Genomic DNA, 27131 nt, shown 5'->3' with positions numbered 1-27131 from the left:
GCTAACACCCCTTCTTAGCTGAATGCCATTTCACTGGGAAGAGGGGATTAGGACAAAACCCAGCCCCAGGGTATGTCATGCCATGGTGCAAGCTGTGATGAGAGTGCCTGAATTCTCCATCTCCCCTCTCAACCTCCCAAAAGGGGGAACAGGTAATAGAGAAGGCTGTGCTGGAAAGGATCCTACCTTCCAGCAATGAAGATATGCAATTCAGGGCCCTGCTGGTCATTAGTGCTCGAGGGAATGCACATCTGACCTGCCAATGCACATCCAGGTGAAATTTCTGGGAAGGACATTTTAGTGTTCTAGCTTGCAAGTTGCAGCTAGAGGCGACCCACTACCAAGCCTTCTTTCAAGTACTTTCATGTATTAACAAGAGTAATTTATGATTTGAGAAGTGTTTGTTGACCTGAATCTTCCTTGTACTCTCTATGGTAACCTGTTCTGGCACAACTCTTGAACTTCTTTTGGCCAATAAATTTTCTCTTTCCTCATGCACATGTTAGTACAAATATAAAAGAGATAATATGTCAGAAAAGGCAACAACTCGCACAGGAACAAACTGCTACGGTTTCCTGCTTTGGTGCTAGGCACAATAGATTCCTCTAAGCAGAACCATCTGCTACAGAACTGCACCCAAAAAAGTTTTAGTTTTCTTGTGAAGTTTTTGATAATCTTAGTAAAACAGGGAAGTTACTCTCTGTAAATTCTGTACAGTCTTAACAGTGCTAGTCATTTGAATAGCTGCAGAAGCAGGACCCTGCTTGGAGTTTTTTTATTTTCCTGCAATGTTCCAGAGATCTTATAATGGAAATAATTCCCTGTGCTTCAATGAACTCTGCTACTTATGGTAGGAGCTTACTTTGCAGAAGAAACTTCTCCTGAAGGCAAAATATTCTAAAATGCCTGGAGACAAGATTTTATGCACTGTTCTTTGAAGTGGGCAACAGTGACCACTCATAGGAATGAATGGCCCTGATGACAAGTCAGAGAGCAAGATCAGACATGTAATAATACCGTATTTCAGTTTAATGGTGAAAGTGACAAAAACCAGGAAAAATGTTTTATAGTGATCTTATATGGAAATTTCACGTTCTTTGACAAATCCTCCCTCTCCCCCAAAACTGCATCAAGCAAGATGACTTGTTCTAAGCACAGCTTTTTGTTTCTGGTCATTTTTAACAAAAGCAAGAGACATTTTGAAACGAAAGGTTCAAGTTACCCATATAATGAGGCATCAGTCTTGGGAATGAAGTAGTGCTGTCTTATCAGCTATGGTACACATGAGAGTTTCTTGTACTTAGTAGTTCAAATCTTTATCCAGATTCAAATCTTCTCTTTATCTGAATCAGAACAGGGACTTGAATGTATGTTTCCCATAACCCATCCTGTGTGGGCTTTTCAGTTGGCTTTGTCTCGTGCTAAAGCTGTTCCATTGCCTAGGGTAAGCAAGACTTAACCAGACCAGAGGACAACTTCACTGTAAAGGCTTTATCTAGCAGGGATGACACCATGATGCCATTGCTCTTCTTCCTCCTCTGTATTGAAAATGGCACCTAATTTACATTATTAAACTGGCTCAGAAAACTAGTTCCAAGAGGAGGCAGTCATGCTAAATGTTGAGCTGAGGCTCAGGATCCTAAAAGTGCTCCAAGGCCACACAAGTATCACCAATACCAGAGATGGATTTATATACTATTTCCTATATGGAGAAGAGCCTTTATGCTAAAGAAATTTTATGTTTTCCTGTGTTCCCTTTGAAGCAAGGCTCCAAAAATCTATCAGTTGATTTGATAGACTGTTCACAGAAAAGCAGTAGTTCAGAATACATCTGTCTGCCAAAGCTGCTGTTTGTCATTAATTGCTTATCAGCTATATTACATGTAACATGAGATCACCAAAATCTAGAGAAGTATCTAATTAATTCAATACCCAGTACTCCTAGCAGGACCATATCAAGTGCAAAACAATTGAGCTCAATAGAGACCTCCTATACTCGTCATTAGGACCTACAGATGACTTCTCTTCTGCATAGTACTAAAAAAAACGTTTCACAGTTTCCCTGTGATGTAGTGAAAGAAACGGAAAGGCTGAAGCACTGCCTTTAGGCTGAGATGCACAAACGTGGGTAGAAACAACAATGGATGTGTGTTGGAGCAGATTTAGCTTCTGGTGCAAACATAGACAAGTATGTGGGCTCTGATTCAGGAATGAAGAGCAGCTGAAGTAAGTTTTCTAAATTGTCTTAAATTGTTAAAATCACATTGACATTCAAATTACCATTGCTTTCCCTGAGAGAAAGGTACGCAGACATTAAAAAAGTCTAATCATGCACCTACTCACATCTGTACACGCTTAAATAACCACATGAATAAGGTTTAAGCTTGAGACAGACAGGTCTGGAGTCAATTGGATTTGGCTCCTAAGTGCTAAGTCTTTTGTGATAACTGAATGTGTACTCCCAAGCCACATAGGTGCTTTTGAAAATTATACTCACTGCAGAGGGTTACTGGTACCATGCAGGAAGAGGCCAAGCACTTTCATTAAGTAATGGGAAATCTATACAAGGATCTACCTTCTATAGATCTACCCTGCGTTTGTCTCAGGTTTTATGCTCTCTCCTATTACCACAGTTTTAGGTTGCTTTACAGAACACAAAACCAGCAACAGCCAGGGTGTTGCTCAAGAGGTGCTTGTATGCAGGGGGCCACAGCAGAGAGTTTGTTGCTGTTGCAAATTCTTTCTCTATTTATACTGGGAAACTTTATCCACTAAGAAGGGTTTGCAGTATTCTGATCTGTGAACTGTAAGTGCTGATATTAGAGGCGAGTGATTTCCAGAGGTGAATGAAGTGCAAGAATGAAGTTAAGATGGCAGCCTTTCTCAACCAACTGAGCTATCTCTGCTCTGCTTTGCGTCATAGACTAACGCCACCATCATGAAGGATGTATGGGTCTGTCAGAAACCTGCTAAAATGTTTCCTCCACCAAACAGATAGGCAGAGCTAAAGTCTGTGTGAAGGACCACACCAGATAGTCAGTGTGAAACACAGACCTGGCAATTTTAAATAGCTTCTCGTCTAAGAACAGATTACAATTTGCAGCCAATACATTTTTAATAGTATCTGTACAACTAAATAGAAACATTGGCTTGCAGACAAATGGCTTTTAAGACTAATTACTGATCTCTTCTTGATGTTCAGAGATGCTTCTTATAGATTTCACTTGTAGCATGTTTCTTAGGAGTGAAGTTCAGCCTTTGCACAGGGCTGGCATCAGCCATGTAAGTCCATCCCTGTGTGGTATTAAGGGATGTGAACAGCACACCTATCTTGTGTATGCCTTCTCCACAGCATGAAAATTTACCTTCATACCTTCAGTGTCAACCACTGAACATATTATTCATACGAGCATCAAGCACCCTCACGACCACATGCTACTATAAAATGAGATATTTAGCAATAAAAAGTGAGCCGTAAGTCATTAATCATACACTAGCTGAGACTATACAGTGAAGTCAATGACTGGTTATCGATTGGGTTCTTTTACCTATTCAAAAGGGAATGGTCTGTGCCTGAAAGTGTTAACAGTCTGACCAAAGTAATATTAATATTATAGCAACATTAACATATAATTTATATATTAATTACTAATATAGTGACATTAATATTATATGTTTAAATATATCAGGATGCACCTGCACTAGTAAATCAGCAGTGAGAGGGCATGCTTCTGGCACTGCAACGCAGTGCTCCATTCTGATAAGTCCGGTCCCTGCAGCCGTCTGGCCCGGGCCAACAGCATCCTCCCAGCAACTCCCCATCACAGCTGAGGAGCTAGCACAGGCCAGGGAGCAGCCCCAAGAAGCAGTCTGCATGCAGTCACCCTGCTTTGGAGGGTAAGAGTTTAGTACTACATACATAGGACATGCCTACCTTCTGGACTTGGTGCCAGAGAGAAGTCCCAGGCACATTTAATTTTCTAGTGTACTACCACAGTCTTGGAGTCTGGTCATACAACAGCATCTGAAGCAATGGACCCTATCCTTACAGTCTGCATTTAAGGCAAGGAGGAGCTGGCAGAAACAGACATCAAAGAAGAAGGTAACAGTAAGACAAGGTGTCGTGACACTCGGGTTGCCTAATCATTGTCAGAAGTTGGAGGAAGAAGAGAGGCAAACAGCTGATATTTAATATACGTCACCTAAGTTCAAGACAGCCAACAGAATTAGAGTTTTTGATGTTAATCATACTAAGGACTGATTAACTATATGAAAGTTTATTACTTTGCTGCATTTCTTACTCATGTTTCTCCCTCGTACTGGGCAATTTGTTTGAGTTTCAGAAATAATGTCTCTCATGTTTCAACCACTGATGCTTCCAAAATGCCATTGCTCTTGCACCTGAAGTTTTCTCCCCGCCTCTCTGCACCCGTTTGGAGAAGGTCTATCAACAACGTAAAAACATACCAAAGGGGGGGACGCGCTCCACTTCTGTCGAGCAGACATTCTCCTCGTGTGCCCATCTGCCATAGGTGGCAGAGTAGATGATAAGGAACTTGGACTCCTGACAGTGGAGTTTCAGTTCCTGGTTTTCACATGCTGATTTGGTTTTGTATTCAGCTAAAAGAAAAGCAAATAACAATATGGTAGCATGAGGCAATTTACTCGGCTGGACTGTTAATAGCAAATAGCAGCATGACAGAAAACAGCTTTTCTACAAGTTCTGTTGCGAGTGGTATGTGGCACTGTTACAACAAGAGACAAAGCCAATAGCAAAGCAGAGCGTTTCCTCCAACTGAATTGCTCCCATATGACTATCTAAAGCCTCTGGCTCCTTTTTGAAAGGAATTAAAAAGTTAACTTTTGCCAATCTCCTCTCCCAGTGGAACAGCCTCCCCCCTTCCCGCCTGATTTCCTGGCTTGCTTTCCACCGCTGCTCAGTAGGAGAAGCCTCATCCTTTCCTTTTGTCTCTCCCCAGGACAATGGTGCATTCTACGCCTACTTCAGATGCCCGCCTGAGTGCTGAGAGCTCCGACCACTCATCAATCATGGGGATGGCTGGCATCACCCAGTGCCACCGCATACAGCACTGAGCGAGCACCGAAGAATGGGAGGCACAAAGGCATGGGGACGGGCTATGTATCCTGAGCCAGACAGTGCTCTCAGCTATATTTGCATGGCTCCACCAAGGTCAGTGGGTTTCCCTGGGCGTGACTATCCAGCAAGGGCTCATTTGAAAGTTTTTCCTGACAAAGCCTTGTGAATCAGGAGCCTGAGAAAAATACACCCCCTCCCTTTCTCAGCTGGCACAGGCACACTGGCAGTGCTCTCGGCACAGAGGTGGGGAAGCCAGTGAGATCGTCTTCCAGACGATAAGCATGGCTTATCCCTCCTAGGGAACTGGTTAAAATCTGCCATCTGGCCAAGGAGGTCTCTTGCTGGCCTAAGCAGCCACTCTGCTTGAAGCACTTTACCGCTCAAGTCTTCCTGGTTTAGGTATGGTGGCAAACCTTTTTACTGCAGATAAGGCCAGGGAGAAGAGTTTATTCTGCTCCATTTTTTTGTCCTTCAAAAATGTGAAAACAGGAAAAGGAGGTTCCTGAGCTAAGCAGGAGAAAAGGGAAAACTTATTGTTACTGAATGATATCCCTGTGAGTGGAGTGTGGGTGTTGGTGCTAGGGGAACTGGAGAGAGAAAAACCTCCTATCTATTCAATAAAGAAAACATTATTGTTTCATTTAGAATAGACCAAATAAAAAAATGGGTTAATGTTCTTGGTAATAGTCCAGTTTCTTCCATTCAACCTCATCAGCAGTCACAAGTTTAAGTCTAAAAAGAGTGATTTTAAGAAATACTTGACCTGCTGCAGATTGTTACTTCTGCAGAAGCATCTGCCATACCATACACCCATGAGGATCATGCCAAGAAAACAGAGGCTCTGACCCAAGGGCTGACAGCCTAAAGTGGGGCTTTGTGTCTGTGGTTGCCAGAGAGGCTATGGAACTACAGACAACAGAAAAACACCCACAAGTGGTATAAGACAAAGGTAAGAATACAACAGAGACCTCTGCAGTGATACAGCAACAGAGGAAAATACAATATTTCTAAATAGATGAAAACCTAAGGGATTCAGGCAATTGCTTAAGTGCCCACTTGAAGGCAAGGAGATTGTAAAATATACTTAAAGTTATACTCAAGTGATTTCCTGCGTAAAGATGTTTTCCACAGCCAAGCCTAACAATATTGGTATCTTACCTACAAATATAAATTTCCTGTCACATGAAATCATGTCATTTGCACTGGAACTGGACTATTCCTTAGTTCTGAAGGCAGCACTTGCTGTTAAATACACTTTTCACCATCTTTTGTAAAATCCAGATTACAGAGAATATTATATATTCACAGTAGCTCATTTCCAGTGGGAAAAATATTAAGCAGTTTATAAAAATAACAAACAGGATCCCAATCCACTTTTGATTAGTAAAAAGAGATTTTGAATGACACAGACACAGCTATAATGTTCAAATCCATTTACTATTAATAATGCAGTAACTGTAATATGTAAAAAAAACCAACTTTCAACTATAAGATAGTAAAACAGATCATAAAAATGATAAATTTCAGACTTTTTTTTTTGCCTGATGATTGGCCCGGTAATTCTCCCTGGGAGTTCTTGTGTCAGTGCTTTGGCAAAGACAACACCTGCCTACTCCATTCCCGTATCTCTGCTCTGACTTCAATGCTCTGCATAAATTGGCCCATCAGTTTGTTTGCCACCCCTGTTCCTATTCCACCAATGATGTCTATCTTAATGCTCTGATTAAAGAAAATCTCTTTTGTGCTTTCTCCTTTAGTTGTGGGGTGGTATTTCTGAGTTGGCTGGTGAACTTACACATAAATCACCATTCAACTATTTTCTTTGGGACCCATTTCAGCCACACTGGGGGTTAGCTGCCAAAAAAAGCTGAGCCCCTGGGCTACTGGGGCTTGTTCTCATATACAATAGCAACAAGAAAAACAATTAAAAAACACCAGTAAATGAAACATCGTGATGATTGTCTTAATCTTTCTTACACTTTTCTCATGTTTACAAAGTGCATTCTCTTTGAGGAAGGATTTGGCCCTTTACATATCAATACCAATTAACTGCATAGAATACAGGTGACTCTACAATGAAATTCTGTAATACAGTTAGCCACACATGTGTATCCTCCAGCCATTTTTCTATAAATGGGAGGTAGTAACAGAGGATCTTTGAAAGCTTTGGTCCTACCTCCTTAAGTGTTTTTGCATATTCCTTATTATGATATCTTCATCATTTGGAGCCTTAGCCCAAGCATCTGTTTTTGCTGTTCAGCTCTATCTTTCTAATACGACATTATCATTGCCATCTCTTCAAAAATAATTTCCAAAACATTCTTCCTTTCTAGTCTGATGTCTGACATCTGACTGCCAAACTACACTGGTCTTTAAATTGGCAGCAAGCACGCTGAAGTTGTAAAAACAATGGAGAGCTAAGGTAAAGCAGAAAAAAACAATTTGCTATTAATCTAAGAGTCTCAAAACTTCACATGGATTTATGCAAAGCCTTGTGCAGTGGCATTTTAACCAAAACAAACAACAAAACACACAGAAAAACACATTTGCCTGATGTGGATTACTTACTAGGTTTGCATTTAAAGGAGACAAGGAGGAATTTAGTGGTCCCTGGACACAGATCAGGTCCAAAAACCCGACTATTGACAAGGAGTTGGCAGGATCTCAGGTTTTGGCATTCATCCAGTACTTTCTAGAACAACGGGCAAAAAGGATAGGCTTGAAAACAAGGTATGAAGCTATACAGCAATGAGAACACTTAGTTGTACTTTGTTCTATACAGGACAGAAATCATTCCTTCACAATCTTTTGGCTATAAACATGTAAGAAACATCTGTATCACTGGATTTAAGCCACATCTCTACTGGACTTTGAGTTATGGCCAAGTTTATGGGAACACATTCATCACAGTGATGCCCATGGTAACTTAGGATGTTACCGATTTGCTGTTGTTTGTCACTTTTCCCTCTGCCCCCAGCCAGTCAGCCAGATCTTGCTGTGTGCCACCACAGCCTCAGCGGTGCTTGGGACTCCGTGCAGCGCCCAGAGCAAGTGGGAACACGCTCAGCCCCCAGCATGACATGCCTGAGGCACTCACAGACTCCTGATGGCATTTATGGGAGTGCAAAGTCCAGGTGAAGCATGGTAACTCAAATAGATGTCTTTTTAACCATTTCATCTCGATCTACTTAAGTTCACCTGATCATGCTCTGTAATATCTTCACTTGAAAGAGTTCTAACTAATGACTTGGTGGGCTTAGTGACACTTAAGCACAACCCTACCTTTAAGCCATATGTAGGACCTCCTGCTTAAGGGGCGCTTACTTCTTGCTTGCAGTTACACACATTATCAGATATTTACTTGACTTGCCACTTGAACAAATGTCAGAATTCGTTTATTGGTTTGATGGGATAGCACAGATGTGCCTGCCTATCCTAAGCCTGCTTTTTTTTTTTTTTTTTTTAAATGTTCTTCTAAGGCCATATCTACCCCAGATTTTTTGGCCCAGCAATATATCACGGTTCTTACTGTGCTGCTTCACTGTGAGTGGCAACACAAGGAGGACAATAAAAAAGTCAGAAGTGTTATATGCAATGGGTCATGTGGACCTCCTCCAAGTCCAGCAAAAGGACTGAGTACTCCTAGTGCTCACATTGGCATTCCCACTTCATCAGTGGTTTCAGAGCTGTAGCTATAGAAAATATGAAGACATTGCCCAAGATGAGTCCGAGTCCAGTTTTTAACACACTCACAAGCCAAAGCACCTAAAAAAATCCCAGTTTAAATGCAGCAGTGTACTTAGGAAATTCTTATTCACCTTCCAAGCCCAGTTTAGAGAGGGCTTTATACACACTATTTTTGGATAGTCTGTGTTGTTGTGCCCAGGATTCTTGATGTTTAAAATCATAGCAAGCTGCAATAAGGAGGGCGTTGTCTCCGGGTCACCCCACTCTTAACAGGAGTAACTGTAAGATACCACTCTCTGATAATTTTAGGTACTCCCATGAATTCTATGGGAATTTTTGCCTTGTTTCTCATCAGAAGGGGTCTCAGTCATACCAAGAGGCCAAATCACAAATTTACCACTGTGATAGCACAAGCTGCACTTTTGTTTCCAGGCCGAGAGACTTGGCAGTGGCTGAATCTCTCCTGTGATCCCTGGAAGCCATCCCTCCCAAGCAGAAATGATACACATTGGCAGCACATTGCAGTGATCCTATAAGACTCTTGCCTTTTTGTTCCCGTTGGTAGAAGAAGAGGACTTGCATCCAACACTTTTTGAGTATTAAGTGCACTCTAAAGAGTTTAAAAGGGAAGGAAAAGCACAGCAGACTTAATTTTATCAGTCAATTCTTCTTTTACAGAGTTGCAAGTCAAAGAAATAACTCTTCCTTAATTGGGATGGTTCTGGAACAGGCCAGTGAAATAGAGTTACATCTTTAGTAAGTGGAGATAGCTGTCCCCTACTGAGTCACCTTCTGTTTGCACCTGAACTGAATCATCTCCTGCGCATCTGTTTGTATTTTCTCCTATTTAAGGCAAACAGCAGTTGCATTTTCTATCATGTTGCTGTGCAAAAACACAACCACAAAAGCAAACAATGATACTCATAATCAGATAGCACTGGGCTGTTAATATCTCGAGACAGATCTAACTTTGCAGTGATCCTTTTAATAGGAGGTCACTGTAAAAAATGCCTGTTATGCTTCCTCCCGGCTGCAGGGTAGCATCATGCGCAATTATGCAGACTGCAGATGCGGTTCCAAAGGGAAGGGGAGGAGGCTTGAGATCACTGGTGCTCTTTTCTAAGAAATCAGTTTACAGGATGTGTCTCTTCTCCTTGACAGAACCGGGAACTCCCTGAGATGCAGAGCATTCGTATCTCTCACGTTCGTGGCCTCGTCAAAATGCTTTCATGCCTTTGATCAGTGACAGTGCCGGAATGATGATGATAGTTTATACAACAGTTATCCCATGCTGTGTTTATTATATTCAAGGGAAAACACTGCCCATGGAGACCTCACAAAGGCATTCACAAGCCCAAAATAATCACTGGTGTCACTTCGCTGTAGTCGGTAAAATGACATCAAGGATGCATCTGGCCTACTGTTTTTGGTGGAGAGATGTACTTTCACATGGCCCATAGGTCATGTCTGGAATGTCTTTAGAAGTTGCAGTACAGCATGGGCAAGCCACACTTATAAAACTGCCCTAATATCATTTCTGGAGAGAGGATATTACCGCCAAACCACTCCGTAAAACTCTTCAACTCACTAGTGGTGGGAACAGACATTCCCTTTTGTCAAGAAGCAATGTGTCAGCTGCAAGCACAAATGTTGCAAGCTTCATCAAAGCTTCAGTAGAGCATTTACAACAGCTTCACCAACAGAACATGTCCTGATTCCATTGACTACTCATTTTTGCAATGATTTACTGAATTTGGCCTAACCCTGGGCATTTTCACTACGATGAAACAAGCCTTTGACAGAAGCGTAAGTCAGACCTTCTAAGCCTTGTTACAAAAGTCTCCACAGAAGAAAGTAATAATTTATGAAGCATAAATCATTTTAAGCTATATTTAAGCAGGCCCAGCAAACAAAACATAGGGTATGGCTGATACAAATCATGTATTCATGGAAATGCAGGTATCTGCAGAACTGCTTAGGATCTGCTGCTTAGCTGTCACGGTGCTTTTTCAGTGAGTGAAGATAGGCATGGAACAAGCCAAACACCAACCATAACGCCATCTTACTCAGTGGATTTGTAACCCACCTCTGTCCAATGTTTGTATCCTCTCATGTGGACAAGGAGGGCCTGTGTGATGGATTAAGACTGGCCTGCTCAGCCATGACCAGACCTTGATTAGAAGGGAATTGATTATTTTAGGGAACTTTGAGAATGGGGTTTCCAAAGCAAGGCTCATCAAAATAGAAGGCAATCTACAAAGCTTTCACAATCCTATGGTAATAACCTGCTGGCCAGACAAATCCTTTCAGTTGTAATACTTTTGATGGTAAACTGACAAAGACATGATGTCATTTCATTCAACGTTGTGAACACTTGCCATTTTCACACAGCATAGCTCACTGCATGGAAACCGTCAAAAACATTCTGTGCATTAAGAACCTTTACAACGTGCGATACCTGCAAAGAGGTGGGTGCCACACAGTTTATGGGTTCTGTCATCCTGGTTTCAGGCTCCTGAGTACTACACATGTGGTAGTCTTGTCCGTAAAATGCTGACTGAACACTTATTGTTGAATGCCGAGGACAGTGCAGACTCAAATGTTCCCCATCACAGGCATAGGCAGTATGATTTTGCAGAAGTTTGGTTAGGTAACCTAGAAAATATTCAGCTCTGTTACAACTAGTACAGGAAATGACAAGCTTGTTAGATAATAAGAAAACCACAATCAGTCTCTGGAAAGGGCACTGTAGTCAAGGTTATACGTATGGCCCGCTGCCACACCACATGGTTCTGTGAATGGGTCAGCCTTTACATGCTAGTAACACTCAGGTCTGGAAAACAGGAGGTCGCGTGGCAGTGAGTCAGAGCCCTACCAGCACTCCAGCAGCAGCACTATGTCGGAGATGTCATTTCACACACAATAAATGGGCTCAGGCCCTTGCCAGTCGTGGTTGCTAACAATCCCAGGGCGTGTTTCCAGAAGTCGGAAGGGCTATTAGTCGGTTTTGCAGGCTAGACTCTTGCATTCCAGGTGGCTAAGGTATTCCTTACACCGCGTCTTAAACTGATGCTTTGCGATCCTGGCTCCTAGGCAGTTGTGTTTCACACAAATTATAATAAAAGTGATTCTCTCTGTATCACTGAATCAGATGCTAGGATAACAGAGGAAAGGTGGTCCATAAGTGCCGGACATAAACCCAGAAGTAAGATACATTGAATTTTGTATTTCCTAGAGAGTTTGACAGTGTTACCGGGAGAGGGAGAGGTAGGATCTGTATGCAGCTGTCCACCTGTACCATCTGTTTGCACCTTCTAATAAGTAAGTCCATCAGCAGCAGAGCCAATGACAGCTGTTTTTCTGATTTGTATTTCATCATGTATTGTCTCTTTAGCCAAGATTTCTGTTATCACCACAAATATTTATGAATTTAATCTCCTACTGCCCTTCTCTCTGTTCTGCAGAATACTTTAATGGAAACATGGAAGCTGCCACCTTTGACCATTACAAATTAGCAATTGTGATGGGAAACTATTACGGGTAATTTAATTCAAAGACTTTCCTCACCTATACTTATGAAGCTTTGATATCTCTACCACTCTGTCACACTTGATTGAAATCTATCTTTAAGCAGAAAAGGTTTGTGGGTGAAGGGGAAGAAGAGGCGTGAGGGACGGGAGAGATAAAGGATACAAAATACCAGTCTACAAATGAAGCAATATCCTTCCACATCCCTCATCCTTAAACACATGGAAATTAGACCCAAAACCACTTTTTTCCCCATGAGTTTTATGACAAACCAATATACTACAATCAAAGCAAATCTAATTCTTCCACTATTAGTCAAACATTTTATTAATGTGCATACAATAACTATATTTGAATAGTTTCCTTATTCTTACACATGCATTAAATTCTGTATAATTCTCTCTAAAACAAATTCCCAACTTCTAGAACACCAAGTTCATCCACATTCACGTCAAAAAACCCAAACAAAATTCTCCAAACCCAACATTAAGTAATGAGAAAGCACTAAGAGCTTCCACTGATTTATTTGAGAAAAGATCTGTAGAAGTTTTAAAACTGAGACCATGATTACATACCTATCTTTTTAATTTCAAAAATTATAATTTTCCATTCTTTGCCTCTTTTCCAAACATATAATCGGTCTAATTGAAGAAAAAAGCTAGTATCTTCTCCTCAGAATCCTTGCTTACACCATTGTGGTGACAGCAACATTATTACTGTTAAGTATAACAGAGAAAAAAAACCGAACCATATTTTCTTGTTTTGGTGGCTGAATCAGAACTAGAATGACAAGGGTTTTTTGTATCGTTAAAACAAAAATTAGTTTTCTCAAAGAAAATATTGAAAAATAGTTTGCTCATGCCATTTAATTTTCACAATTTTTGTCCTTTTTTAAACTTTTCACCAAAGACAAGGAATTTTTTTAAAGTTTTTTAAATAGAAATTTAAGTATTCCAAGTAAATGATATAAAAATAAAATATTTTAGTTCTCTGGCATCTTTTCCAGCTCCAGCTGTGCAACTGGATAGGAAAATTCAGCTCCCCTATCAGTTACTAAGTCTGCAGAAAGGAGAAGCTTGCTCTGCTACTGTCTTTGCTGTTCCTCATCTAGAGCCCAAGAGAGGACAGGAGTCAGCTAGATGCACCTTCCAGTGCAGCAAAGATGTAGGTGAGTTCCTCACCTCATTGAACTCAGTCTAAGCACTGGCACTAAAATCAGGACAGAGGGAATTTCACGCCCTGTATTTGCAGTCTAGATCTCACGGAGACCAGCCCAGCAGAAATCCTCACGACTTCTCACAGGTTAAAAAAAACAAACCCGCAACAAATCCATCCCCTACATTTTCGGTGTAATTGAGCTCACAAATAATTGAGCTTTCCTGCCAGAGCCACTCCTCTGTCAGCCTGCTCCTGAAAGGTGCTGAGTATTGCCAGGAAAATGGGCCGAATGCCCAATTGCACCCAAGTGACTTTGCTACGGTCTGATACTGTAAAGGGGCCTCCAGTGGCATTTACTGCTGCTGACTGCCTTTGACATTGCCATCATAGCATAAGGGGCCACAGTGTAAAAGAGTATTCAGCCCAACCTGAGCTGTGGGCACTCAACACCTTGAAAGATTCAGCCCGATATTTGTAATCATTTCAATTCTTCAGGTTTTAAGTTACTTGGAGCCAAGAGTGCTGTATACAAAACAGCCCAGTATTCCCTAAAGAATATCAGCTATGTTGTGATTTGGATGAGTTCCCTGGCATCTTAACTGCTACTTTGATCCTGCAAATTCCTAATCCAGTATCTAAGCACCTTTCTCCAACAATTGCAACTATTCAATCCTTTAAAAAAATGCCTTTATAAAAAACTTGCTCTGATTCTGTATAAGCAATATGGTTCATTTGTAAAAATAGCGTTAGATGGACTGGTGAAAATAAGACAACATGCTCTCCGGCCTTCCAAGCGGCATTTAAAGTTACTCTGCTGTTACTAAAATCCTTGTGTATTTGCACACAATAAAGGATAAAAATAGTAATGGAAATTGGCTGAAACCTAATGTTCTCTGATAAGAGAAGTGGTGACGTACTAGTATCTAAACTGCTGGTCTCACATGGCAGACCACATAAGCCTGCCTTTTTTACTACTATACACAGACTATGTAGACACAGGTGGAGCAGTCAGCCCTTTGCGAAGAGCAGTTGCTGACTGGGCAGCTCACAGCCCCTGCTGAGAAAGAATTCCCACTCGAAAAGTCATCATTTCCTCTGGCTCTTCTCCAGCTTCTTTCCCCTCCTCATGCTGGCCCTCTTCACGTACCGGGGCGCTGCCTGCCCTGTGCTCAGCAAGGGAATAAAGTTTTCTCAGCAGCTGCCGCCTCTCACCTCAGTCCCACAGCGGTGCTTGCACAGGAGGCAGCGGTTTCCAGTTGCTTCCCCTCCTTTCCTGGGCAGCGTGGCCATGTAGTCACCCTGCTACAAAGCTTCATCTTCTTGAGACCATGAGTCTCCCTATATTGTTTACCAAATTCTGTACAGAAACACATTTCCCTCGAGGCAACAAATTTAGCCGAACGACAATGTAATGTTAGGGGAAAAATATGTTCTTATCTCTACAATTAATAACAGCCGTGATTGTCAGGAGAGAGGGCATTGTAACAGTTGAATGGGTCTGTCACCCCTTCTGAGGCACGCTTCCTTTTCTGCATTTCTCTCAACTGGCACAATTAAATCAGGTCATCCAAAACAGACAGCAGGGTTGTGTCACCGACCAAATCAGACAGCAGGATTGTGTCACTTTCAGGCACCAGCCCAGCACATCGCCTGGGCTACAGGCACTTCAGGGCACTATTTGTTGTTCAGAATCTCTGGTTTGGATTTGTTTAATTAATCAGTATCTGTTAGCTGTGAATTCTGAGAAAACTTTTTTTTTTTAAGTATCTAATATGGGAGCTAGAGGCTGCGCCTGGACTACAACACACCTCTAAGTCCTGGTCCCCTACGTGCTAGGGAAGTACTTGCTAGCTTCTCTCCGGCCACCACACGAGGAGATTCCCTTCCCCTGGAAAGCAGGGCACAGCGAAGGCTGGAGCACAACCACGGCTCGCCCCAGCATGCCTGGAGTGAGGTCGTGGCTGTGTGTGCGCCTGGACTGGGAAACCAGAAGACTCGTGAGTTACAGGGTTTCTTACCCTGAGCAAACAGAATCTTAAGCAGACCCTATAAAAATCCTTAGATGACTTAATGTTTTAAACCTAATGTTGGGTTTTTTCTCTTTGTTTTCTGGGTTGTTGGGTGATGGAGGGGGAGGTGGTGTTTAGCTACGGCGGTCACTTTTTCAAGCGTGACTCTGCAGTGAGGAGGACTATAGATTTCCTCCTTCTTTCAAAAATAACAAATGTCACTCTTCTTTAAAACAATATGAAACTTTATAAAAAAAAGTCAGCTACTGTGAGAATTGTCTAAATTAGAAAAACTTGGCAATACTGCAGTGTTCCAATAACATCTCTACGCCTCTGTGTGAAAGCCCCACTAGGAGCTTTCCCATTTATCCAAGACACATTCATAAGCAATGTATGGGGTGCTCTGCATACAAAATCATGTACAAAATGTTACAGACTAGCTCAGAAGTTAAGCCTGAATCATATGGCAATAAACGGATCCCATTGATTTGAAGGCCAGAAGGTATCATCCCACCCAACTGTCTGCATAACCCAGATTACTCACTCATTGTAACTTTTTACTGAGACTCAAAACACCAATGCAGAATCCAAGCGTAATCTTTTCTTCCAGAATTAGCCAAATTAGTCACAGCATCCACTGTGTTGACAAAGAACTTTAACTAGAAAAACATAGCACCAGAAAAACACACAAAACACTGAGGCTGAGCAGCTGAACAAAGCTTTAAGCCTTACTAATCACTTCTTGTTGCAAAGGAGGACTGACAAACTGTAATAACAATGACAGACAAAAATAACTGGCCTAAGAAAGTAAAGGTTGTAAATAGATACCTCTTTGTGTGAAACACAGCTCTGAAAAGGTTATAGTTTTTATACTCAACATTTGCTCCTGGCATTATTGCTTTGAATAGTAACAATAATGGTAGTAATGAACCTGAAGGTACGAAAATCCAGAAAGAGGGTTTTTTTCTCTTAAAACCACTAAGAAACTGGGAACTTAGAAAGTTTCAGTTTAAAAAACATACGACTACCAAAAGGCCTGGAAGCGGTCAGCCAAGAGATGTGTTACGTCTCCCATGTATGTCACAAGACAGTACAGGGTACTCAGATTTGCTGGATTCATTCCTTATGGTGCAGAATGCTAACACAAGGCCTTAAGGCCCTTTCTCAGTTGTCACCATTAGCGTAAAAAAGAAATGTATATATTCTGTCCAGCCTCACTGCACGGGCATGAACCTCACTATATGGAAGCATCAAGGAGAACAGCATTTCAAGCTGTGAGTCTAATGCCTAGCACGTATTAAATGCAATCTCAGCTTTGACTGATGTAATGTCTTTTTGGCAAGAGAGCAGCTTTGCAATGTAGTATTTTTAGAGCCTGAAGCTGAGTAGCACACAGCCTACGAGGATTCTCAGAATCGGGCCTTCATATACAGATTTAGTAATATTAGTTCCTGTGCATCGTTCAATCTAGCTTAATTAGCACAGCAATTTGCTAGCTCATTTTAAAGACGCACAAATCCATTTTAGATCAAAATAGATTGAAATAGCACACATATTGTTGTGGGAGTCCCAGAAGGCTAATCCATTCGGTAAATCTACATCAGCTCCTGTAGTTTTATGAAGAATTGTGCCAACAGTCATTAAAAATACACAAGCAAGATCGGCAAGTTTGAAGGAAGAGATGTCATGCTGTGATAACAGAATTGTTGATAAACTCCGCTACAAACACCATTAGAAGCATCAATCTGATATTTATTGGTATTTGGGATCCAGCTGCAGTACTTCTCCAGCAATATTTTCTCCATTGGTTTGTGAAGGAAGTATTGAAGAGAAATTAACCCCTAAGTTTCCTCCCCCATCCCCTGTGCCATACCCTCCACTGGTCTTTAGAGGCAGCTACACCACAGACCATGCTGTTCAGGGCTACTGCATAATCACTGCTTTCAGAGCCGGGCTGTGTGTGTGGATATGACAATGCCTATTTGGCTCCATTCACAGAAGCAAAGATCTGCCTCTCGTAATTCTCTTTAGTCTCTTATCTCAGTTGTCTGCAAGTTCTTTCTGTGGTAGCTCTTTTTTAGAATTAGTAATCATGACAGAGGGCAAAATGTTATCTAGGAAAGACACTGTTTCTAAAATTCACAACGCTATGTTCCTTGCCCCATCATTTTATTCTTTTTCATCCAAGTGTCTTGTAAGCATACTGTTTGAGTTATTCTAGCCAGACCTGGTCTTACAGTCTTTTATCAGTAAGAAATACCCTTAGGCAGAAGCATTGTTTATTGTACTCACAGTTCAGAAATGAGTATAATAGCTTCACTCAGCAGATACACATAAAAATCCATACTTGCTTAATATATGCTTTCTTGCATAGTCACTAATTTGACTGAATTTCCCTCCACTGCTTGGTTTTTTCAGTGTGCCTTTTTCTACTATTCCTCTCACCACTCATACTCTTTACAAGTGACTGCTATCCAACAAACTACACCCTTTTGCTTGTACTGCGGGAGATGGCATGAAAAGCTGGTTTGCAATAATCACCATATTTTTTATATTATCTAAGCCTTTTTGATGTTCACTTGGAAAAACTAGTGGTAATCTAGTTTCACTGATAAGCTAGTGACCATAAAAAAACCTTTACATTTCCAAATGTCTAGTTTGGTTTCAGAGCATCCAGAGCTGTTGCTTTTCTTAGAATCAGTCCTTGAGAGTTTTCAGGTGACCATTTCTAAAGGAGATGAAGCTTATGAGATCATGATCTCCGTCAATCTGCGATTCCCTTTTTCAACTCAACAACTTCTAAGCTCAATGGCCAGTTTCAAACCCGAGGGGTACAGGGCTCAAAGAAATAAAGTTCCTACAAGTTTCATGCAAACTGAAGCCTGAGCTGACAGGTCAAAGTAAGAACTGTCACTTCCAACTCAATCTAATTGAGTAATGCTAAAAGTCAACTGGCTGCTGAAGAGACAGCATACTTATATTGGAGAACTAATCAGCCTGCTGCTATTTGTTTTCACTGGCCTTAATGACAGATGAAGAATTAAGCCTTCAATAAGAAAATGCTTAAGTTAAAAGTGAAAATGCTTTCGGGATAGTATGGCAATCAAAACAGGCATCAGTGATGAAGATGTCAGTCAGGTTTTCCATGAACTGCTCTATTAACATGTGCTTTCCTAAGAAAATTGTCTTGTTTAGTTTTTTCCCTCATAGCCATACCTCATGGATCATAATGTGGATCATAACCATCTTATTGGACCTAACTCACTGTCTGCTAAGTCTGAGGGTCAAATTAAGCAAGAGCTTGGTTCCACTTGAGCCAGAGAAAGGACACAGGTAATCAGCAGATAATTCAGCATAAAACCACATTCAAACTCTAGTATGTGAACAGGGTTTATTCAGTGAGTAGCAGCACACGCAAGCAGCCAAGCCACGTCCTCTTTTTAGAAAAACAAAACCAAGACATCATGAAGAAAGTATAGACCTCCTGTAACTTTTTGGTTATACCAAATGGACTTTGTTTCTCCAGGAACCACATAACCTCTTCACATCCATGCCACTGGGCTCAGACGTGCCGTTAAGTGTATTAATTTTTTTCAGAGTGGGAAAATCCATGAGTCCTGCACTCACAGACCAGATGCCTATTCTCTCTCTCATATCCTGCCACAGCTGTTCTCTGTTTCCTTCAGATCTACAGTTTCATATTCCCTTGTGTTGTCTCCTAGGACTGATGCTTATTTTCGTTGTATCCCAATGGCTTTCTGAGGAAATTGGAGAGATCCCTATGCACTTCCTTTTTCTCACTCACTTTCTCTTTTTATTTCCTCTTCCCTTCTTGTGTTAGGAAGAGGCAAACTATTACTGATCCCCAAAGATTTTGGTCTGTAGTAAACCCCATGCTATGGTCAGTTATACTTCTCCCAGCTATTCCGTGAAGCCACAGGGGCAAACACTTGTCCTTGAACTTAAAATGGAAGTATTACTGTAGAAAAGTAAGATTTTCTCCCTCCTATCCTAAGATGCTGACAAGAGGTACAACACTGTTAAGGGAGACTATGAGGCTTTTTTCTGCCCTTGCCAAAAAATCCTTCTTTTGATTGGAGAAAGAGTAGCCTCTTCTAGTGCCATTAACAAGAAGTAACAAGAGAAAGGCTCAGTGGGCAGCAACTACTTCTGGAGACAGAATGAGTGAATCATTATGCCCAAGAGACAGCAAAGTTATAATCTTCCCAAAGACTGCAAGTAGGAGAACCTCAGGGACTAGAGGAAAATATTTCTTTGAAAACCTGGATTTATGAACTTGAACCTCCATGCAAACTTGAGAGGGGGGGCTGTTCATTGCCAGCTCCTCAGCAAACAAAAATACAGGTTTTATTTTGCAAACAGAACTCTAGCTCAAACTCTGCATTTTTTGTATTCCCATTTATATTTGCCACTCAAAAAATCAGATACATTAGAGATCAGGGAATCTGCCTATTGAATCACTAAGTCCATCCTCTGGCAGCTCACAGATCTGCAGTGTTATGATGGCTTATAGTACAGCGAGTCCAAGCCAGAAAAGCAAAGAAAAATCCACCTTACCCTCATAGCCTGATGATTTTCTTTACAACATTTCATCGTCCCCAACTCAGTTTTAGCCTGAAGAAATGAGAAGTCCAAAATTGCAAAATTATTCTGAAAAATTAATGCTTGTCTTCCCATCCAAGAATAAATACAATGAAGAAAAATAAACAGATATTTTTGGGTTGAGACCCTCATCCGAAGCCCAGTGAAATCCTTGGGAATCCTTCCAGTCACCATAGGCTTTCAATCAGGTCTTATGAGTGATGTTTTAAAATTAATTCTAAATTAAAAGCCAAACATGACTGGTATTTAATTTGTTGCCAGAAGCCACACAATAGACCTTTGAAACAAAACTCTTAAAATGCATAGAAATTCAGATGAAATGACTCACCAATGCTGAACAAATAAGGCGCAACCACGCCTCCTTCTGCTCTTCAGCTCCCTTTAAGACACTATTTTCTCTGTGTTTGGTAATATATCAAAATATTTCAATTTTAATTGTAGATTATGGTTGGCAGATGACAGGATTCTGATAACTGGTGACTGGTCAGACAGTGCTTTCTCTGTCTGGGGACACTTGAATCAAAATCTGAGTATTTATTCGGAACAGGCCTGTAACCCCTTTCTCTAATAAAGCTGAGACTGTCTGGAAGCTCTGTCTTACTAAGAAGGGTATCAGCAGCAGATGGAATAGGAAGGCAGGGGGGAGCTAATCCCTGCTATTTATTTTGAATAAAAATAACATGATGTGTCAGGTGCCAGCAGTCTGCACAGTGAGAACAAAGAGAGTTCCTGCCCCAAAGGTGTTAAGAATCTGAAAGACAGACTTAAACATGTTGGTCTCTGAGCAGTGGAGCTCAGGAAATCAGGTTTCCTATAGGTTTGTGTCTCACGCCTGAATTTCCCAACATCTGTCGTAGGGGCAGGAGCATCACACTACACTTTAACTCACTTCGGGAGAGCTTTTGGAGCAGCATCCTTTCTTGGGGATGTTAGTAGGGCCTAGCTGCTTATGCTCACAAAGTGTGTAGGAACTTAATAGAACCAAAGCTTTTACTTCTCTAACACGGATGATTAAATCTGATCAGTGGATTTAACAAAAAATATTAGGCAAAATCCACATCTAAAATGAGATTTCATGAGCTACACTTCCTCAGGAAAGCAGCGAGAACTGCAGAGACAGGCCTGAAACAAAACCTTGGATCTCAGCACCATGATCTAAACTAAAATCTCACTTCTGACACACACCTCTCTGTTCCACAGAACAAATCCCAGATCCAAACCCACTCCACTTTGAGAAACTTTAAACCAGACTTTGAGGTTTAATTCCCATATTACCAAAATGAAACGTTTCTAAAATGAAATGTTTTTCTTTAAACAAAGTAACTAAAATTTTCATTTGACTTTTACAAGGCAGTATCAAGAAGACACATCACTGACATCACTCCTTTTAGCACCTCTTTAAATATCCTGGTCCAAGGACAAGCTCCACTTGCCACGGTGAGTCAACAGAACCGACTCAAGAAAATTTATACAGGATTTTATCTGACCAACACAAAACCAACAAAAAAACCTCTGCATCATTGTGGTCAGTCATGATTGATCCTGCCACGTTATTACAAACAAAGCATTTGCTCAAAGCATTTGTTTGCTTTCTTTTTGCCCGGGGGAATCTGGGATGGGTGAATGCCACAGAACTTAATGGAAACTTTTAATGCAGAAAGGCCACAGGATCAGATTATATTTCTTGGGTGAACTGGTCTGCTTTTTCATTAGATCCATTTGTTTTCTACTGTTGGGTCAGAAGATCAAGTCCATGGAGTTAAAGCAATGCCTAGTTCTGTCTGAACTGTTCTGGAAAAAGAAAGAAAAGTTGACACCAGTGGACAAAGATTAAAAGGTTCTACCTAAGCAGCGGCTGCTTTTCCTGTTCACATCCAGAAAGTCATTCTTCACCCCAGTTATGCAATCACACAGTTACTTCATTTTTGATCTTCGGTTACAGCCACATTTCTTGAAAGCTGCCCAGAAAACCTGGCTGGAACCAAGGTAAAGAAAGGGAGATTGACTGATGAAGTGAGCAAAGGAGGCCAGTTCAAGCAGAAAGCCTAAGCTCAAAGTAGCATGGAGAAAAGAAGAGGAGGAAGAATCGGGTATAAAAAAAGGTGAATGGGTGTTCCTCAGTGTTGCCAGAGAGAAGGAATTTGTTCCCAGACGGATAAGAGGTCAGTTCACTTTTGCAGCAGATGGGGAAAAGGTGTGAGAAGGAGCAGGGTTACGACAGAGAGCCAAGGGAGAGCCGAGCACTTTTCCCATTGCCAGCAAGGAGGGCAGGGGTATGAGATGAGGGAGCAGTGACTCCTGCTGTTGGGAAGGTACACGCTCCTGAGCAAATGCCACCATCCCCAGCAAAACCAATTCTCCCTCAGCAGCAGTGGCAGCAGACAGTTGGGCTTTCTATAGCACCAGTAGAGTATATAAGTTAAGTATAAGTATAGTATATAAGTTAAGTATAGTATATAAGTTTGCTGGTTTTGACAGCTCCTTATTTTGCCTGTTTTGGGAACCAGTCCTTCAACACAGAGGAGCTGTGAGGAAACGGCTGTCATATGGCCTCGATTTCTTGAAAAATGTGTCCCTCTTCACTTCTGACAGTCTCCTGGGAGCCCAGAGTATTTAGGATTTTGGCTCCCACAGACTGGAGAATTAGCAAAGTTCACAGCAGTCTTTAGTCTCCGGGATTGGGACCTGATCTGAAATGTGAAAGCTGCAAGCAATCACTGAGAAAAACAACATGAGGACAGAGCTTTGTCAAGTAGGAATGAAACTGTGGACATGAATAAATATTTTAGTGAAAAAGTATTTTAGATGTGTTTTGAAGAGTAGGCATGAGGGGAAGAAAATTCTCTAGCTGTAGGATCAAACCAATATGCATGAAGATCTAAGGAAAGAACTGTGGATTAAATCTCTCTCCTGCCAAACCTTCAGCTTTCAGTTTCAAATTGGGGCATAAATGCTTGGATTCCACTTCTAAAAATTAATCACATAGAGGACTGCAGACCTCAGACAAAACCTCCACTTTCAATAACCAATGCAATCAATAAATATGTACTTTGTTGCCACCAAACTGCTGGAGAAGAAGAGATTATGCAGATCTTTAAGTATTGTGTGTATCAACATCACTTTACCTCCAATATCTCCTGTTATTAAAAGGAGAAACTAATTTTGCTTACTGACACTGAGTCCTCCTCACAGACTTTGATTTAGAACTGCTGCTGGAGTCTTGTTTCAGAACATTTTTCTCCCTAGAAAATACCAATTCACGTATCAATTCATAAAATGTTATTGCACAGTGAAGAAATGTCTCAAAAAAAAAAAATTTTTTTCATAGTTAAAAGCTGGACTGAGAAACACATGAGAACAAGAACCTGAAGCTCTATATCCTGTAAGGGCAAGAGTAACAACAAGATCGCAATAGCAACTGACCTGCAATAAGCAAATGAAGAGATTCTACTTGCAGCCACAGCTGCCAACCTCTCTCTTATGAAAAGGGAGGGATAAATACTGTACTGGTTTCACTGCTTCTGTTCTGTGAAGTGATCCATAAAAAATGACCACAGTTTTCTAAATGGGGAAATAAATACAAGTCAAACATTAAAAAAAAAAAAGAATAACCCTTCACTATTCACATACACTGTTCCCTGCTCCCCTTTCCAAAACATAAAACAGATCCCAAGAGGGGTCATCTTTGTGTTGTTACAAGCAAGCAGCTAGGTCTTGTGATTAACAAATGGACTCTGGGCAGGTTAGAATTGCTAGCACAATTTAATACACACATAAAGAGAACAACAAAGATTACACGTGCAGTTATTGCAATCTGACAGCAGTCTGGGAAGCAATTATAGAAAGGTGTCAGAATGGAGAGCGGGGAGGAGACAGGAACACAGTTTGGGCTGCTGAGGTAGAGATCTGATGCTGGAAACACACAGAGCGGAAAAGGCAATGACCCAAAAAAGTATGCACCCGATAATCTGAGTATAAAAGCTGTGAAAAGGAGGAAAAGTTTAAGCAACTGGCTTTCCAATTTTCTGGGCACTCCTAAATTCCCAGTACCAGGTCAAATCATGCAGAACATTCAAGGTGCAGATCTCAGTTCTTTTTGCTATGACATGGACTGCACGTGGAAACCTATAACCTGCTGCCTAGAAGCTTCACCCTCAGAAGGGCAGGGTTAGACCTGACCCCTTCCAGAAGAGTAAAAGTGCAGGTGGTAGGTAAAGCTGGGGGAGCCAGCTCCCTGCTCCTCATCCCTCGGGATAATCCCCCAGGAGCTGCCTGCACCTTGGCAGCTGCAGGGTGCTGCCCCTTTAAACGAGGCAGATTTGTTTTCATGTAAATTCAACAGAGTTTATGAAAATCAAGTCGCTGTTCCTGCTGAGGGAGGGAGCAAATAAGGAAATTCAGCAACTCTAGAAGCTCAGCTTGAAGCTGCTGTTAGGGAGCTTGTTGTAATTCTTTAACAGGTATTAAAAAGACTGAGGGTGGCACTGCAGGGTGTCATCTTACGTCTGACAGTTCCTGGCCCACAGCACCTACTTGTGAAGTAGCTAAAATCTTCTCCGTGTGCGCTGGATACCTTTTTTTTAAAAGGGTCCAGTAACATTTTGGTCTTTTCTGTCATTCTGGATTAGATCTCCATGTTAAAAGTAAAAAGAAAATGTGAGCAGAATTCGTTCAGGCCTGGAAACTTCCCAGTCTGGCAAGAATTTTGGAATCTGATTTTCTTTTCTACATCTTACTTACTGAATTGTCTGCCTGACATTTTTAATACTGATCTCTGGGGTGAGACAGAGGTTTTTCCTTGGTCATTCTACCTATTCAGAAAGTTGAATGCACAATGAATACTGAATACAGCTGTACTTCTGAAACGTACCATGGATAACCTTATCTAAATAACTTCATTTGAAAAGTGAATGGACTTTTGTGAGCGGAACTTTCCTAGATAAACTAGAGGGGTATTTTTTAACTCAGCGGCTATTTGAAATGGAAAATTTGAACATTTATTTTATTTTCTTGTGGAGAACTACCATGTGATTCCAAAATTAACATCTACAAGCCAGCAGTTAAGCCAAAAAAACCCAAAGAATGAGACAGCAAGCATTTAAAAGCCTTTTACATGTGAAAGGAATCTAATAGGAGAAATGTGGTTTATCCAAGTATATAATTCTGGTCTTTATATTAGGCGGTTGCTTGCTTAGAAATGCTCAGGCTTATGAAGTTGGACACAATAATAAAATCACAAACTGTATTTTCCTATTGCTGAGAAAATGGTTTCTACAGAACCATCACCAGCATTTTGAACTGTATTAACAAGAACTATATTATTCTGCATAACAACACATTTGGACTATTAATTATATACTAGCTTTGTTCCGGTGCACTCGACTGGCTTTTGGAAAGTTCTGCTCTGTTCATTAAGGATAACGTTTGCTTTCTGCCCTACAGGCAGTTCCTTAAGCTTGCAACTGCCAGGAATATGCTGTGCTTACTGTGAAATATAGAAAGGAGAAAAACTGCTCTTCTAAATAACTTTCTAACAGCAGTGAGATGTCCTGGAGCGCAAGAAAAGTTACAAGAGTGCAGCTTTCTCAAACAGAAAAGAAAGACTGCTTCTTCGTTCTGCTGGAAACAAGGACGTCTTTCCAGCTTCTACAGTCATTTCATTTTGCACTGACACAGCACCCTCGCAGTGACCACATATGTGCTTTCTGAATGACAACTAGTGCCTCTGCTCACTTTGAAGCGACTCTCGCCACCCCAGCGCTATGAGGCGAAACACCCTCCAAGCAGAGAGAAGCGCAGCATTTGTTCGCCACCGGAGTTAAGGACGGCTCACTCAGGGCCCGGCTCCAAGTCTCCAGGAGAAAGTGGGAATCTTTCCAGGGACTTCCACGCACTTTGCGTCAGGCCCTGGCCGATTCACGCATAGCTTTCCCACCGCGCAGCTGAGAAGAAACCGACAGTTCAAGTCCCTTCCCACCTGACCCCTCTGGAAGCTCCTGACCCTCTCTTCCTTCCTCCCCTCCTTCACACGGTGCCGCAGCTACGGCACATCTGAATCACACGCCCCTGCTCCCCTGGGCACAGGCCCGCGTCCTGGCCCCGGGACACGACGTGCCTGGAGCTCGCCGGTCAATACGGAGCTTTCGGAGCTGTTTCGGCCGGGGTCCGCCACCGGGCCGGGGAGCGCAGCCCTAGCCCTAGCCCTAGCCTTAGCCCTCCCGCGGCGGAGAGCGCCGGCACCTCACGCCCGCGCCTGTCCGGGGGGGGCAGGGGACGGCGGCTCCCCTCCTGCGGCGTTACGGAGGGCTGGTAGCCGGGAGCGCCGCCAGACCCCTGCCCGGCGGGCGGGGCGCAGGTGCCCTCCTCCTGCCCCGGCGGCCGCCGCCGAGCCCCACAGAGCCGCCCAGCCGCCGCGGCAGAGCCCCGAGCCCTGACGCCGCGCCCCTCGGCCCCCCGCGCCGGGCACCGCGCCCCGGGTGACCGTTAGTCGGTGCCGGCCCTCCCGCCGCCGCCGGCGGGCCTGCCCCGTACCTGAGAAGTCGGCGAGCGCCGCGACCTCCGCGCTGCACACGAGGATCACGCAGAAGAGGAGGCGAAGGAGCCGCCCGGGCTCTACCTGTCTCCGGCGTGGGTGGTGCCCCGCATCCCCTTCCCTCATGGTGCGGGAGAGGGCAGCTCGGGGCGGGGGGGCAGACCCGCCGCCTCACATGATGGAGCCGGCCCCGGCTGGCGGCACGGCCACCCCCGGCCCGCCGGGCGCCCTCCGCCGCGGGGCAGCGCCGGCTGCCCCGGGACCGCGCGGGCGGCGGGGCGCGGGAGGAGGAGGAGGAGGAGGGCGGAGCAGCCCTGCCCGAGGCCGAGGCCGCAGCGCAGCCGGCCCTCGCCGCGGCGGGAGGCGATCCCCGCCGGCGCGGGGCCCCGGAGGCGCGTCGCCGCCGCCGCGGGGGAGCCCACGAGGGCGGTGGGGAAGGGAAGAGGCTTCTCGGCGGCGCCGTGCCTGGCACTGCCCTCAACGCACATCGTGCGGG

General features: G+C 42.7%; 1 protein-coding gene across 3 annotated transcripts in view; it reads right to left on the bottom strand.

Moving 5' to 3' along the window:
- Positions 1-27131, bottom strand: part of EVA1C (eva-1 homolog C) — a 42036-nt gene extending 14905 nt beyond the window's left edge. Inside the window, exons 1-4 of one of the 3 annotated variants that reach the window (XM_075517493.1) lie at positions 26635-27130; positions 11244-11440; positions 7667-7790; positions 4468-4620 (exon numbers count right to left, since the gene is read on the bottom strand). In XM_075517493.1, coding sequence (XP_075373608.1) covers positions 4468-4620; positions 7667-7790; positions 11244-11440; positions 26635-26761 — 601 coding nt within the window. In that variant the 5' untranslated portion in view covers positions 26762-27130. Of the gene's footprint in view, positions 1-4467; positions 4621-7666; positions 7791-11243; positions 11441-20058; positions 20086-26634 lie in introns of those variants that run through there. The other 2 variants (XM_075517501.1, XM_075517509.1) reach the window with 2 other exon arrangements.

Source organism: Mycteria americana, chromosome 1, assembly GCF_035582795.1.
Source record: "Mycteria americana isolate JAX WOST 10 ecotype Jacksonville Zoo and Gardens chromosome 1, USCA_MyAme_1.0, whole genome shotgun sequence".
NCBI classification, from domain to species: Eukaryota; Metazoa; Chordata; class Aves; order Ciconiiformes; family Ciconiidae; genus Mycteria; species Mycteria americana.
Note: the sequence above shows the minus strand (reverse complement) of the source record. Positions and strands in the feature narration are given on the sequence as shown.